Source organism: Phyllobates terribilis, unplaced genomic scaffold (assembly GCF_046119375.1).
Source record: "Phyllobates terribilis strain yellow unplaced genomic scaffold, ASM4611937v1 Scaffold_2__4_contigs__length_985480577, whole genome shotgun sequence".
Lineage (NCBI taxonomy): Eukaryota > Metazoa > Chordata > Amphibia > Anura > Dendrobatidae > Phyllobates > Phyllobates terribilis.
In genome coordinates this window covers 937,062,081-937,077,875 of record NW_027362762.1, presented here as the reverse complement: position 1 = coordinate 937,077,875, position 15,795 = coordinate 937,062,081, and the positions used below count along the sequence as shown (strand labels likewise).

At 41.4% G+C, this 15,795-nt stretch overlaps 1 protein-coding gene across 1 annotated transcript in view; it reads right to left on the bottom strand.

Moving 5' to 3' along the window:
- The window catches only part of SIM2 (SIM bHLH transcription factor 2), a 163,470-nt gene that overhangs the window by 17,541 nt on the left and 130,134 nt on the right, over positions 1 to 15,795 (bottom strand). The window contains exons 4-5 of the mRNA XM_073670834.1: positions 13,431 to 13,539; positions 914 to 999 (exon numbers count right to left, since the gene is read on the bottom strand). Of these exons, the coding sequence (XP_073526935.1) occupies positions 914 to 999; positions 13,431 to 13,539 (195 nt within the window). The remainder of the gene's footprint in view (positions 1 to 913; positions 1,000 to 13,430; positions 13,540 to 15,795) is intronic.

Genomic DNA, 15,795 nt, shown 5'->3' with positions numbered 1-15,795 from the left:
AGGATTCCTTGGGGGCATGTCCTTAGGCTGTTCTGCCACACCCACTTAGTAAAGACCATAAAAACTAGCCCTAAATTAAAAGGCCTAAATCTCTGGAACCGTATGGCGTATCTTGAAAAAAGAAAAAGCGGAATACTCAAGGGAGAGGCGGGAAAAAATATAAGAGCAAAAACTGACTTGGTGACAAATCCTTTTTAAGCCTCTATTAATGAGCCAGACAGCCAGAGGTATTAAATTCTAATAAATTTAAATAGCAGGAGAAGTTAGCTACTTCCTACACATCCCTGATGTCCAAGAAAACTGTGGGTCAATAACACCAGATGAGATGGGGCTCGAATTCTGTTCTCACTGTGATTAACCACCAGGGAGAACCCAGATTGGGTAAATTAGGACTGTCTGATATTAGACCCTTAAAGGGTAATATGGCCAACAGTAGTTAACAGCCAGATACTTCCTGTCCTAGAAACTAATGGCAGGAAAAGTCTGGAACACAGAAACATAGCTTAGGAGAGGAAACATATCACCGCCATTCAAAGTCCAAGTAATGACTGTGACGTCCAGATCGGCCACTATTCTCCTGACCAGAACTTAGCAGCCTCACATATGACCATGAAGCTGTTGGGTTTGAGTCACAAGACCCATTGCCGGTCTGGACCTCAGTACTTGGACAACGAGAGTAGGACATGTGAAACCAGCCTCAGAGTCAGTAGTTGCTTTCCAGCTATCTATGCAACTAATTCAGGTCTACGCAGGCTGATAAAATATCTGGTTAAAGAATCAGGAATGGTTATAGGATGATAAATGATTTAATTTATGCAAAAAACCTCTGCGGCAGATTAAATGTCTTGTGGATCAATCAATATGAATGAGTGTGCACATATCTATAAGTTTTCTCCTTAGTGGTTACACTTACCTTGTATCCACTACACGTGAGTCCTGCATTTCTTTTGGCCAAAACACATTTCATTCGTAGAAAAAAAGAACGTTCAATTTCATATTCTGCAAGAAGAAGGAAGCTGTCATGAAATAACGTCACATCATAACAAAGATCGTATAAAACTGTTGATGTTAGGAATTAGATTGAGGCAGTCACTATCTTAGGTACGTCATTCCAGTGAGCAGGTGCAGCACAGGAGAAGTCTTTATTAAAAATAGAGAAGATGATGGCCGTAGGCCACAGGGTTGGGTGTAGATAATAAAGGTACAAAATGATACAATAGTAGCTGAGCTTTCAACTTTATTGTCGAATAAACTGGTAGATTGGTAAAGAAACAGGTGGTAGTACAACCATCATACAAAATGATTCAGCAGCTTGCAGTTTTCATTCCAGTTCAGTTAATGAAATACAAATGAACAATTACTGTAATCAAGAAGAGAAACAATTAGGGCTAGAATTACAATTTTAAGTGTCTATGGCAAAGTTCGGTGAGTTAACGCATCCAAAGAAAGTTGTCTTAGGATGTACGATGGATGGTTGAATTACAGGCATAAATGAACACTTCCAGGACGATAGAATATGGAAGAAAATGAAGAACGTCACTTTTAGAGGTCTGGAATTTTGATAATGTACCCCCCGAATGTCCAGCAGACTCTGGAGTCAATTCTTGTGGGATGAGATATTGCTGCAAAACAAACCATCGATTATTGATCCCAAAGAGGAACCAGAAGTGTGTCTCCTAATGAACCTGTGTAAGCCAGAAAATTAGTTTTAACAGAGACTAGAGTTAGGTGACTGAGGACGAGCAGCTTATTGCCAAAACCCCATGCAAACTGACAATTTTGGTGGGAGGAGAGGCCAATTGAGCTGGGTAGGTTGAAATGGAAATGTAGTATTACATGGTGGCCATTTAGATGAGTGATTGTGTAGCACCCCAGGGGTCCGGTTGCCACAGTGGCATTGCCTCCCTCACAAGAGGTGATGCCATGCCTGGAAGCAAGCAGGGATCCCCTAATCAGATTTTACTAAGCATGCAACACTTTCCTGGCTCCAGACCAGCAAGGGGAGCTCCTCCCCTTGGCAACTAGGATCTGGGGGCGGGGTTAGTTAGACTTAGTGTGGGGAATTGAAGTCAGGACGTCGAAGAGAGAGGAGCTGGGGACTGGAGCTGCGCGGCAGCTCACCCCAGAAGAACCAGCACAGAAGAACCGGAGGCTCCGCAGCACAGAGTGCCCAGCACCACCACGTGGGAGCGACGCACCAGCAAGGCCCGAGCTGCCTGCCATACGGGTGAGCACAGAAACGTTGTACTCAGGGACGAGGGCCACCGCACAGCTACAAGCAGCAGGGCCAAAGAGTATAGTGAGAAGGGGAGGCCTCCAACTTCACCTGGTGAGGTGGATTCCTTACTTGCTTCCAGGCTGCCTGGACTTCCACTTCTAGCTAGTACCCTAGTCCCGGCTTGTCTAATCACCACCAGTAAAGCTAAGAGGAAACTGCCATTAAGTTGTGGACTGATTATTGCTGCGCCATCAACCCCTGCACTACAACACCCAGCATAACCCATAACATCTACACTGCCCTAGAGCTAAGCTCTACCTGTGGAGAGCCACACCATCCCTGCTGCAGTAACATCAGCTCCAGAGGACCTGCTCCGCAGCGGCGGCTCCCCTAGCCGCATACCACAGGTGGCGTCACGAACTTTATACAATCACTATAAATCCCCAATAAATAACCCCTTTTTATTGACCGCCCTGGGTCACGAACTGGGTCACCGCCACTGTGACTTCTCCCCCAGCATCTCCTGGCCCGGCACCGAGGACCCCATGGCCCAGGGGGCGCGTCAATTGTCTATGTAATTTATAGATGGCTAAAGTCCATAAAAGCGAGAGAAAAACTTGCTCTTGATCATACAGTAGAGTAGGGTCATGAGTGGGAATCTAGTACGACGTCCAAGTAATCTACTAGGGTACACGAACAAGGGTTTTCCTGATGTATCCTATTAGTCATTGAGTATCTTTGGCTATAAGATATTCTTCTTCAGGTCTCTTGAGCTATAAGATATTCTTCTCCAGGTCTCTTGGTCTATAAGATGTTCTTCTCTATGTCTCTTGGGCTATAAGATATTCTTCTTTAGGTCCCTTGGGCTATAAGATATTATTCTACAAAGTATTACACTCCACAATCATGCCTTCAGTGATGAGCATGGACAAGAAAGAAAACATAGACAATATCTTCCATGTTTCCATCATTTTCAGAGTACGATCATGCGCAGCACCCCACCATGATGTCCAAGTGCCCTATTAGGGAATGTTAGGGTGTCCTGATGAGAACAATCCTACTAGTCATTGAGTAACTTTGGCCATAAAATATTATTTTGGTTTCTTAAGAAATATGATATTCTTCTCGCAGTCTCATGGGCTATAAAATATTCTTCTCCAGGTCTCTTAGGCTATCAGATATTCTTCTACACAATTATGCCCTCACTAACGAACATGGACCCCAAAAAATCAAGAAAACATGGACAATATCTTCAATGTTTCCATCATATTTGGGAACATAATGTGCAACGACGGTAAGCTGCGAGGTTATTACTTTATTCTCATATGTGTAGACACCGATTTGTAGTTAGGTGTACCAGCTCTACAAAGCTTCAGAGGGTTTTAGGCTTTGGGATTAGGAATAATTTAGGAAATTACAGCCTCTTAGTAAATAACGGGGTATCCATTTACCCTGTCAAGTCCAATATTCCTCACTACGGAGGTTAATGTAGTAATAATAGTCATTTTGTACATAATTTCTCCCAAGCTTTACCGGCTTCTCTCTCATTAAAAAAAAAGATCTATCTTGGGAATTCGGAGAACCTCACACTGAGGGTCATGTAATAGATGCCTTTTCCAGGTTTCTCCACTGTTTTCTCCAAAACTTCTTTCTTTAAGTGAGTTTATTTTTATTTCTTTTTGTATTTTGGAGCAATATGATAAAAATGTAGGAACCTGGTGCAAGTTATTGCAACTAATAACACATTTGGCCAATTTTATCTGCTGTACCTGGCGTCCTGATTTTCCTTAAAGGGAACCTGTCAGGATGATTTTATTACTGAGTGCATCCCCTTCCAGGCTAATTTACATTTGGCTTCAAAGCTTGATTCTCACATTGTTCTAGGACCATACCACTTTCTGTAGGTAAAATATTTTTACCTGGTATAAATGTCGCTGTTTTCCTGAATCCGACGATGTTTTTCTTTTATTTCTGCGCCTTTCGGTTCCTGAGATACGGCCCCATGTTCCCTGTACATAAATCTAGTCTTCTTAGCCAAGTGGGAGTATCTTTCAACTCTTTTCTATGGGTGTCTACTTGATGACCACACCCACCTGGATAACAAGAAGAGATCATATGCAGGGAAGAAGGGGCCATATCTCAGGAACGGAGAGGCGTAGAAAGAAAAAAAAGACATCGCCGGATTCAGGAGAACAGCGGCATTTATATTAGGTAAAAAAAAATACATGTTTATGGCAAGTGACAGGTTCTCTTTAATTACTCAGATTGGCACAGCCCTTATAATTAAACAAAGATAGGTGTACCGGTTACAATTAGTCACAGATAGACAAGCACCTTCTCATTGCTCAGAAATAGATGCACTCTTTATAAATGTTCCTAGATTTGCAAGATTCTTATAACAAATATTCTCTTTGGTCCATAGGTTCTAGTGTGAGCTAAGGAGATCGGTGTGAATTTTGCCGACTGTGTGAATCCTGTTACATTTTAGCAGATCGGTTCTTTGAATATTAACAGGATTTGCTCCTTCTACGTCTCCTATGTTCTACCTCGTGCTCTGATCATATGGGAATTAAGCAGAGATTTCGACATAAACCTCACTGCTGTATACCCAATACCATATTGTTTCCAGGAGTCGCCAATGTCTGTATAAATATTCATCATCCAGAAGGAATATGGCCGGGGGTGGATGTAGGAGAACAGACTGCGGTGTGGAATATCACCTCCGCCAGACTTGTGTTATATTATGATGTTACACAGCGGGAAACATGAACTGCAATAAGTGCATTATGCCACTTATGGAAAGTTCTACCAATCCTTTTGTAAAATATTCTGCGGTGAGTTAATGGTACATGTACGATTAGCGTCAAAGATCCGGATAATGGTTACATCACCGCTCATGTACAGTAGAGGTCTGATCTTACAGGAATATAGGAGTGTAAAATGTTCTAGAGGTTTTGTTTTGCCCATACTCCTCCACTATTTAAACGCTTTGTAAAGCCTTTATGTAGATTTTTTTTTTGTATTGTTAATTAAAACTTCCTAAATGCAAACTGAAGAAACTTTCTAAATGGTCTTCATTAAATGTTTTCTACCAATTTGCTACTGCAAAGCGTCTGCAAGTCCTTTATCTTGCTGAGTTATCTACAAAAATTGTGACAAATCGGTCACGCTGCGGGTCCTGATGGCTCTCTCTACGCCTTCCCCCTCCCTTCTCTTGGTATTAGAAATAGCAGCAGGGAGGAGAGAAGGTTGAACATAGATTTTGTCTGGAGACAGTGGAAAGTATCTACAGTCTCAGGGAGGGCAGAAAACACAGTCTGTAGAATAGGAGAAAAACACATGAAGAGGAAATAAGTGCAGGATAGAAGCTGTGCTGATATATAAGCTAATAAAGATAGCAGTACACTGAATATACACAGAACTCACATTCAGCCTCTATTACTGGGAGAGAGACATGGAGCTCACATCCAACCTATAATACTAGGAGAGACAAACAGACCTGGAAGAGACATGGAGCTAACATCCTGTCTATATTACTGGGAGAGATACACAGACCTGGAAGAGACATGGAGCAGACATCCAGCCTATATTACTGGGAGAGACACAGACCAGGAAGAGACATGGAACACACATCCAGCCTATATTACTGGGAGAGACACAGAGACCTGGGAGAGACATGGAGCACACATCTAGCCTATATTACTGGGAGACACACAGACCTGGAAGAGACATGGAACACACATCCAGCCTATATTACTGGGAGACACACACAGACCTGGAAAAGACATGGAGCACACATCCAGCCTATATTACTGGGAGACACACACAGACCTGGAAGAGACATGGAGCACACATCCAGCCTATATTACTGGGAGACACACACAGACCTGGAAGAGACATGGAGCACACATCCAGCCTATATTACTGGGAGAGAAACACAGACCTGGGAAAGACATGAAGCTCACATCCAGCCTATATTACTGGGAGAGAAACATAGACCTGGGAGAGACATGGAGCTCACATCCAGCCTATATTACTGGGAGAGACACACAGACCTGGAGCACACATCCAGCCTATATTACTGGGAGACACACACAGACCTGGAATAGACATGGAGCTCACATCCAGGCTATATTACTGGGAGAGAAACACAGACTTGGGAAAGACATGGAGCTCACATCCAGCCCATATTACTGGGATAGAAACACGTACCTGGGAGAGACATGGAGCTCACATCCAGCCTATATTACTGGGCGAGACACACAGACCTGGAAGAGATATGGAACACACATCCAGCCGATATTACTGGGAGACACACACAGACCTGGAAGAGACATGGAACACACATCCAGCCTATATTACTGGGAGAGAAACATAGACCTGGGAGAGACATGGAGCTCACATCCAGCCTATATTACTGGGAGACACACACAGACCTGGAAGAGACACTTAACACACATCCAGCCTATATTACTGGGAGAGAAACATAGACCTGGGAGAGACATGGAGCACACATCCAGCCTATATTACTGGGAGACACACACAGGCCTGGAAGAGACATGGAACACACATCCAGCCTATATTACTGGGAGAGACACACAGACCTGGAAGAGACATAGAACACACATCCAGCCTATATTACTGGGCGAGACACGCAGACCTGTAAGAGACATGGAGCACACATCCAGCCTATATTACTGGGAGACACACACAGACCTGAAAAAGACATGGAGCACGCATCCAGCCTATATTACTGGGTGAGAAACACAGACCTGGAAGAGACATGGAGCACACATCCAGCCTATATTACTGGGAGACACACACAAACCTGGAAGAGACATGGAGCTCACATCCAGCCTATATTACTGGGTAGAAAGAAGTGGAGGAAAAAGGGAGAGAGCTACCTGAGCGTAGTAAGTAGAGACTGGAAATTTTAAAAGAATATAAAATCTTTTATGTTCACCTGAGCAAGTTGTGCTGATAGGCACAACACTATTTGAGTAATTTGTCCGTTATTAGGGTTTTCAGACCATGGTTTGCAGATCTTCCATAGACGGTGGGGGTATATTTGTCCTACCCGACAGACAGCCACCACGTGAACAAATTGAGACAAATGGATTCTGGAGGCGCTCCCGTGGATTAAAGAGTAACCAAAAAATTGTTGAATCTTCCAATTGTGGTGCAATCACATGGAGGATATTCCACCAGGGATTAATATTTGTAGGTTTATTAAAAAAAAACATAAAACCGTGAATACACATAAGGGACATGGATGTACAAAAGGGGAAGGGAGAAGGGAGTCTTTAAAAAGGATCACACAACGCGTTTCTACTCATAGAGCCTTCATCACACACCTGATGAAGGCTCTATGAGCAGAAACGCGTTGTGTGATCCTTTTTAAAGACTCCCTTCTCCCTTCCCCTTTTGTACATCCATGTCCCTTATGTGTATTCACGGTTTTATGTTTTTTTAATAAACCTACAAATATTAATCCCTGGTGGAATATCCTCCATGTGATTGCACCACAATTGGAAGATTCAACAATTTTTTGGTTACTCTTTAATCCACGGGAGCGCCTCCAGAATCCATTTGTCTCAGCCTATATTACTGGGAGAGACACAGAGACCTGTAAGACACATGGAGCACACATCCAACCTATATTACTTAGAGGGACACTCCCACAAGAGAAAAATCTGAAATTTACTTTAAGCTGCAAATTGCATATCAAAGAGTCCGGAAATAAACAGTACCAGTCTGTCACTGTTAGTTTGTTTACTTTACTTGTATATTATATATGTATTATATGTATGTAAACCCTCCTCACATGTACAGCACCCTGGAATTAATGGTGCTTTAAAAATATATATAATAAATAATAATAATAGAAAATAAAATTACAGACTGAAACTCTGTGCGATTTTATTAACTAAAGATAACCCTTAACATCTGTAAAAATAATTTATCCGATGTCAGAGTTGCCCATAGCCATTAAAAGAAACAATCCTTGAATTGTTATCTTCAGTGAAGTTGATGAACGTTGAGTTGTTTCTATTAATACTGGGCATGGTGAGCGATGCAAGGGAGTTGTAAGCCAGATTTATCAAAACTGGCTTTTTAAAAAAAGTTACAAAAAGTTTACAAACTCAATAGGTGGGGCGGTGGTGTAAAACCGGAACAGCTGTAAATAAAAGCATCATATCTAAAAATGTGCCAAAGTTATCAAGGAGCGATGCTTCGATACTGCAATACATTTAGTTAAATTAAAGAAAAAAAAAAAAGCCCACAAAAAATGTTTGTAAAACAACAATAGAAGCCATAAAAATACTAAGCAAAAATCTGCATATGAATAGAAGCCTTATACCGACAGGAACCCCGATATCTCTGAGTGCTCAGACAGCATTACATGAACTGGAACCACCAAGGACTTCTTGCTTCTTTCATGTGGTTGGAGTAAATTATGGGTAAAGAACGTCTGTCTGCTGGAAAATGAAGAGTGTGATACGAGGATGGAGAGATCAGAAGTAATTTCTATCTCCTTGTCCGCAAACACCAGCAGCTGGTTTTAATACTTCATCTGGGGAGCCAGAGCTTGTTGCGGCCTTTGATACACAGAAAGCCTTACAGCGTCTGGCCCGGTGTTTTATGTCCCCTCTGGTTTACACTATTCATAATGTTCAATTCTGCCACATACAATACCTAAAGATGATTGATTGGGAATGCTGTATTTCTAGGCTGATGTGGCCTGAAGTAACTGTGTAAGGAATAAATGGAGGCAGCCGCTTTGTAATACTCACAGCTAAGAACACCAAAGAACCGAATCCATGCTGCAGATTTTTGCCAACAGAGATTTCCTAAAAATCCTCTCCAAAAAATCCACATGTAGATTTCACCTTATCTATAAATCTGGAATATGACTAGTAATAAAAAAAAATCTTTTGCTTACGCTCAGTTGTGAACGGATTGTTTCTGCTTCATGTAATCAACTGTGGTTTTCCCATACAAAATCGGAATTAATAATCCACAAAAATTCTGCAGGGTATGAATGAAGCAGCTCTCTCTTCCCCTCTCATACCACAAACTACCAGCAATCTTTCAAGCACTAATTAGTAGAGATTAGAGATGAGCGAACCCAAACTGTAAAGTTCGGGGTTCGTACCGGACACCTAGTGTCCATTGCGGGACTCCGAACACAGAAGTCCGTTTTAGTTTTTGGAGTTCCGGAGGGAGAGAGAGACTCTGCTTCCTTTGACAGCCCCTAGCCCTTACTACCACCATTTTACAGTTCCCATTATCTTTGGGGTTCGGGCTCTGGTTCAAGTTCGGGTACAGTTCTGGTACCCGAACCGAATTTTGGACTAAAGTTTGGTCGAACCTGACAAACCCGAACATCCACAGGTCCGCTCATCCCTAGTAGAGATGAGCAAATTTTTTTTTTATTCTAAATTTTCAAAAAAAATTGTTTCCTAGTGAATCGACTCACAGTGAATTACAAATACTGCAAAGCCACCAATTACTCTGAAAATGTGTGCAACACTCTGAGGTCTCCTAGGAATGTATCTAACCCCGTAGAAACGCTTTAACTCAAATTTATCCTTAGTAATTTCAAAGTAACCACAACATATCTGGCTATGTGACAAAATGGAGGAAAGGCCATAAAATAACAAAAGAGTACTGTTTGTTTGTTGCTATTTTATGGCATTAAGTCCATTTGGCCACAATTTTATCGATCTCGGTAACCTCCTTTGAAAGCTTTATTCAGGACACAGTCTTTTTTATATTTCACTCATACATGAACAATATATGGTATAGCAAATAGATGACTGGTTCTATATATAACTGTCCCCGATGAAAAAAATGCTGCCATCTATGAAGTGTCATTTATAGTGTCATCACAGCCATCCTAGACATGTGATCCTAAACTAATGTCATTAGACCTGTCTATAGTCTGATCCTGCACTCACTTATTTTTCCATTCCTTCTGCCTCCTCTTAAAATTTCAGTAGGAAAGCAGAAAAAGGGCTTTGAAAAGAAAAATCAGACTACATAGTGTTCGTTTGTAGTCTGTTACCATGGAGACACAGTTCTAAATGTTAAAAAGATTTTTTTTAATCAACACTATTTGAAAAGTTACATTCTTTTCATTGGTCTTTGTTTCCTAAGATTACATATTCTTACATCAGTATAATTAACGGAGGTGCTTGGAATTATTTGTGCTAAATTTATTAAAAGTTGTACAACCTGCATATAAACTTGGCACACTTTAAAAATCTCCGTCATTTAGAAAAATAGATCTAGGAATTCTATCAGCGCTTCTATAATTACGACAAAAGTTGCACCATTCCCACCTAATTTTCTTAATAAATTTGGTTTAAACTTCATCTTTGAGACCACAAATGCCTTTGTCAATATTTTTTAAATTTGGCAAGTGACAAAAAAGTTGGGAAGCTTACAGAAAACTTTTCACATACCACCGTTTGTAATTTTTTTAAAAAAAGAACTGAGGTGAACTGCTTTGACTGCTTTGGTGAACTCCTTTGATGGAAAACTGTTTTCTAAAACGCCAATTTACAGATGTTATAAAAAATATTGCAGATGTTCTGTACTAGCAAAAAAGAGCCATTATTAAAACTGTAGTCATCAGCGGGCACCATGGCCCTGGCTTTAATGATGTAGTCTTATCTTATATTTATAAAGCTAGTAAATCTTACTAAAAATGGATTGGTTGTAGAGGGTGAAGGATAATAGTCTGTTTATAAAGTACAAGAGCTTCCGTACAGATGTATATCACATTTGGCATGTTCCCTGCGTCCCGCGCAGCTGCTTGCTTTATACAATCTGTTTTTCTTGGTTATAGCTGGTCTTTCCAAGGATTGTCTTTAAACCATATCCTGAGCTGGAGAATCTCGGCCAAAATGTTGTCATATTGCGTTTGGAATTACAATGAGCTGTTTGACTAAGAAAATCTCCTTCGAAATAATAACGATGGCCGATGATAAACATTCCAGTCTGACAATTACAAACACAATGCGGTTTACATTTCTAATCCCTGCGGACATCAAATGGTTAATGATCTAATATGTCTTTCATGAAATAAAAACAATATTACACAGGTGCAGAATTTAAAAAAATCCATGAGGGATAATGGAGATGAGTACAATGATCCTGGAATAAAGAATATAGCCTTGAAGCATGACATAACTGCTAGTGAGGATTTACAGTCTGAAAACACTGCCTTAAATTAAAGGTAAAGTATATTCGCGATTGCCCTTTTATCCATGGTTTACCTTCAATGTTGATGAAGTGTCCATGAGATCCACCATGACTGCATGTCTACTCCTTACAACCAGCAATCTGCATCTTCTGTCCCTAACCTAAAACTTATCCACCCAACAGTTATAGTATGACTTAAAAAGGACCTGTCACATACTAAAAAAATGTAGCTAAATACCTTGTAAAAAATTTTGACCTCCCACGATTGACACTTTTTTTCCGTTTTGCTCTGCATTGCTCCACTACAGAGATATTCACATTTGTTTCTTCCCAATGGCACTATGTGAAATCTCTACTTCCAGACCAAATAGTGCTCTTTTATCCCTCTAATCAGATGTTGCCAATCAGACCTTGGCAGCGTCAGAGACTGCTAGATCAGCTGCTGAGATGTGGTTGGTAGCATCTGGGATGGAGGAGTAGAAGTTCACGCCCCAGAGAAGACTCTGAAGAAACATCTAGTTGAAATGCAAGCAGAGATTTCACATACTGCGCTCCAAAAGCAACTAATGTGAACTTCTCTGCAAAGGAGAGAAGCAAAAATGAAAAAAAGGTGCAAAATCAGGGGAGTGTAGGAATTTTTACAAATTTAAATCATTTTTTCAAGTGAAAGGTCCTCTTTAAAGGAGTTATTGTCCCAGTCACATAATTAAAATGGCAGCTCACAACAGTCTGAAGAAACATAACACCTAGCATCTGTGTCTCAACTGACAGAGCAGCTGCATGGTAAGCATACATATCTCAATGAGCCGAGGAGAAGCGCTATAATCTCAGAAGAAAAAAATCTTCTCATCAGCTGACTGATTACAAAGGATTATTTTCTCCAGCCTCTGTTTTCCATTTCAGTCAGCTGAGGAGAATATATATTTCTTCTGGTATCACAACCCTTCTCCTTGGCTCAAGGAGGTTTGAGTGCTCGGGATACAGCTCCTCTGATAGTCGAGACACAGGTAATTTTATTACATTCTTGGAGGACCCCTTTAAGGGGTGAAGCTGTGGAGTGTTCAGTCAAACCCAAGCCCTAATTCCTTCAGTCACATAAGAAAACATCAGTGTTATAAATGGCACACTGTACTATAGGTAGAGGCCCTATAATGGATTTTGCATTGGGCCCTAAATTCCAACCCAGAAATGAACATAGCAGCAAGGGGGCTTCATAGTAAAGATAAGTCACTTTCTGGTCTTTCCTAAAGTGGTGAAATCTGCCAGTGAGTCCTTAATTGCCCTGCAGTATATTGTCACAGGGTCACCTAAAGTCATTCTTGGCTCTGACCAACACAAAATGTTATGAATGGATTGCCCCCTCATCTATAAAACCTAAAGGCCCCAATACACATTAGATGAAATTCAACCAAACTCCTCAATTTTGGTGGAGCCGGATGAATATTTGATGTGCATGAAGGCCTTACTACTCTCCCTGACAGATAATAGGGCAGATGGAACTTCAACAGCTGATCCGTGACTTTCTTCTCTCTTCTGGTTGAAAACACATGAATGGTCGACCAAGGCAAGTGCTCATGTGCATGTGTTCGTGTGAATTGGGAGAGATAGGTGTGGGCAAAACGTTCGGCTAACATATGACATACTGTACATGTGTATGGCCATCTTAACACTTCCAACAAATGGCTGTCCAAAATAGACAATCCCTGTGATGCAGACCTTCTAACCTGTTGAAGGTGGTAGATGTCTTTCTCTATGGCCATATTTCACCATCACTTTGCTGGAGCATCAAGGTTCCTCTTTAGTTGTAAGGTGTGATTATGGCTCTCTATACTTGGACATGACCCAGAGTCTTCATTGACCTCGTTTTCTGACCCATATCTTTGATCTTTACTAGCAGCTGTCTGGTTTCAGTTCTGAATGCTCGCACGACACCAAGATATAACACAAGTATAAAACTGAAGGTAATATGAGAGTTTTGTTCCAGCACGTAATATAAATCTACCTTGTAATAAGTGCGGGTGAAGAGGCTGATGAGCTGTCAGTACGGCCGTCATCTCATCGTGATCTGATGGATGGATATATTCATAAATACTATTGCCGGTCAGTTCCACCTGCCAAAAGAACAGAAACAGAGTAAGCAGACGATACCTGATCTGAATGTAATGTCTCAATTATTGTCTCCGAAGAACAATGTAATTTCATTACGGAGGAGAGCTCTACAGGCAACGGCACTAAACCTTCCGCTACTCCTCAGAGTGAAGTAAATCCCAAGACATTAGAGAAAAAAACCCTCTTCACACTTGTAATAGATTCATTAACTTAGAATCCAATGTTTGCTTATCCTAGAGATTAGGGGATGCTGTCTGAGAATATAGGACATACGTGGTTTCTGCCATCAGTTGTGTCTGAAGATGACTTCATACAGTCTTCAGAGCTAAGGGCAACACATCTCGTAAAGAAGGCAAGGGTTGAAGTTGTCCACTTTAGTGTCACAAAATACTTTGTTGGGTCCGGGCTATGTTGTGTCCACGTGTTCCAGCAGAAAACAACCCCATTCGAAGGTGAATTTGAAGCCAATTACTTAGCTTAGGGCCTATCTCTTATGGGATGAGTAAAAAATAAGACTAGAGTTGAGCAAAAAGGTTCACGCTGCCTTGGTTTACCGTCCAATCTGGTCCTCCATGGCAGTCTTCATTTCTGCAGCCAGCATCCTCAACTCAGTATCCTAGGCACCTCTAAAATTCCCTACGCCTCATGGAACATCATGACGTGTGTTATGCTGCAGAGCTTAGCAGATGTCAGAGGCATCTATGTAGAGATATCCAAAGAACACCGCAAGGCAGGATTCAAGTACGGCACAGCAGATGAGAAGACTGAAACAAAACTCTGGCTTTATTATGTGCAAAGGAATTATATGCCAGGAGATGAAAATAACAATATTTACAATGACAATATTACCAACATGAACATAGGAAGATATAGCTGGAGTGAGTCACAAAGTATGCTCCAGCTATGGCAATGAAAGCTCAGAACAAACAGTACACAACAAGTTTCAAAAACTAATCTGAGCTAATTCTCTATCTGGCTTTCCGCTAGTCGGGCCACGCTGCTACAGTGTCCTAGCTACAGAAAACTACGCTAAACCCTAACACAGTTCACGCTGATGGGTCACTCACAGTTGCGCAGATCAGGTGCAGATGGCGGCCGCCGCTTGTTCCTGGTGTGAAAGAGCTAGATGAATTCACTTGAGTCCTTTCCTTGTATACGGGATCTCTTTCTTCCAGCCAGAAAGCAAACAAACCTTGCTTCACTCTCACAGAAATGGCTGACATGCTGTGTTGTGTGTTATCTCAGGTCCTCAATCTCCAGGGAAAATGTTCTTCAAGAAAAGGATAAATTTCTCTACTCCTTGACACAGTCCCAAACAAAAAATCTTGCTATAGACCGTAATCTTCTCTTTCCATAGAGTAACAGTGCCTTCTTTATAGTCTCTGCTGATCAGGAACCCTGCAGGCATCTCTCCCTGTTACCTCAGACACACAGACACACACGAGGTGTCTATTTCCTGATTCTTCTCTCTCTCGCTCAGCACACAAGACTCAGAGGGGAGAATGATGTCTTAAAGCCACCGTGTATTTAATGTCCAGTAAGGGCCGATCACCTACATGCCTCCCCACTTTAGGACGGCCATCCATGGCCTCGCTGTATAGCTCTGAAAGAAATAAAGGCTTCATGCAGCGGTATACAACACAGGACCACTTTCATCACAATACATACAGTACAGACCAAAAGTTTGGACACACCTTCTCATTTAAAGATTTTTCTGTATTTTCATGACTATGAAAATTGTACATTCACACTGAAGGCATCAAAACTATGAATTAACATATGTGGAATTATATACTTAACAAAAAAGTGTGAAACAACTGAAAATATATCTTATATTCTAGGTTCTTCAAAGTAGCCACCTTTTGCTTTGATGACTGCTTTGCACACTCTTGGCATTCTCTTGATAAGCTTCAAGAGGTAGTCACCAGAAATGGTCTTCCAACAATCTTGAAGGAGTTCCCAGAGATGCTTAGCACTTGTTGGCCCTTTTGCCTTCACTCTGCGGTCCAGCTCACCCCAAACCATCTTGATTGGGTTCAGGTCTGGTGACTGTGGAGGCCAGGTCATCTGGCGTAGCACCCCATCACTCTCCTTCTTGGTCAAATAGCCCTTACACAGCCTGGAGGTGTGTTTGGGGTCATTGTCCTGTTGACAAATAAATGATGGTCCAACTAAACGCAAACCGGATGGAATAGCATGCCACTGCAAGATGCTGTGGTAGCCATGCTGGTTTAGTATGCCTTCAATTTTGAATAAAT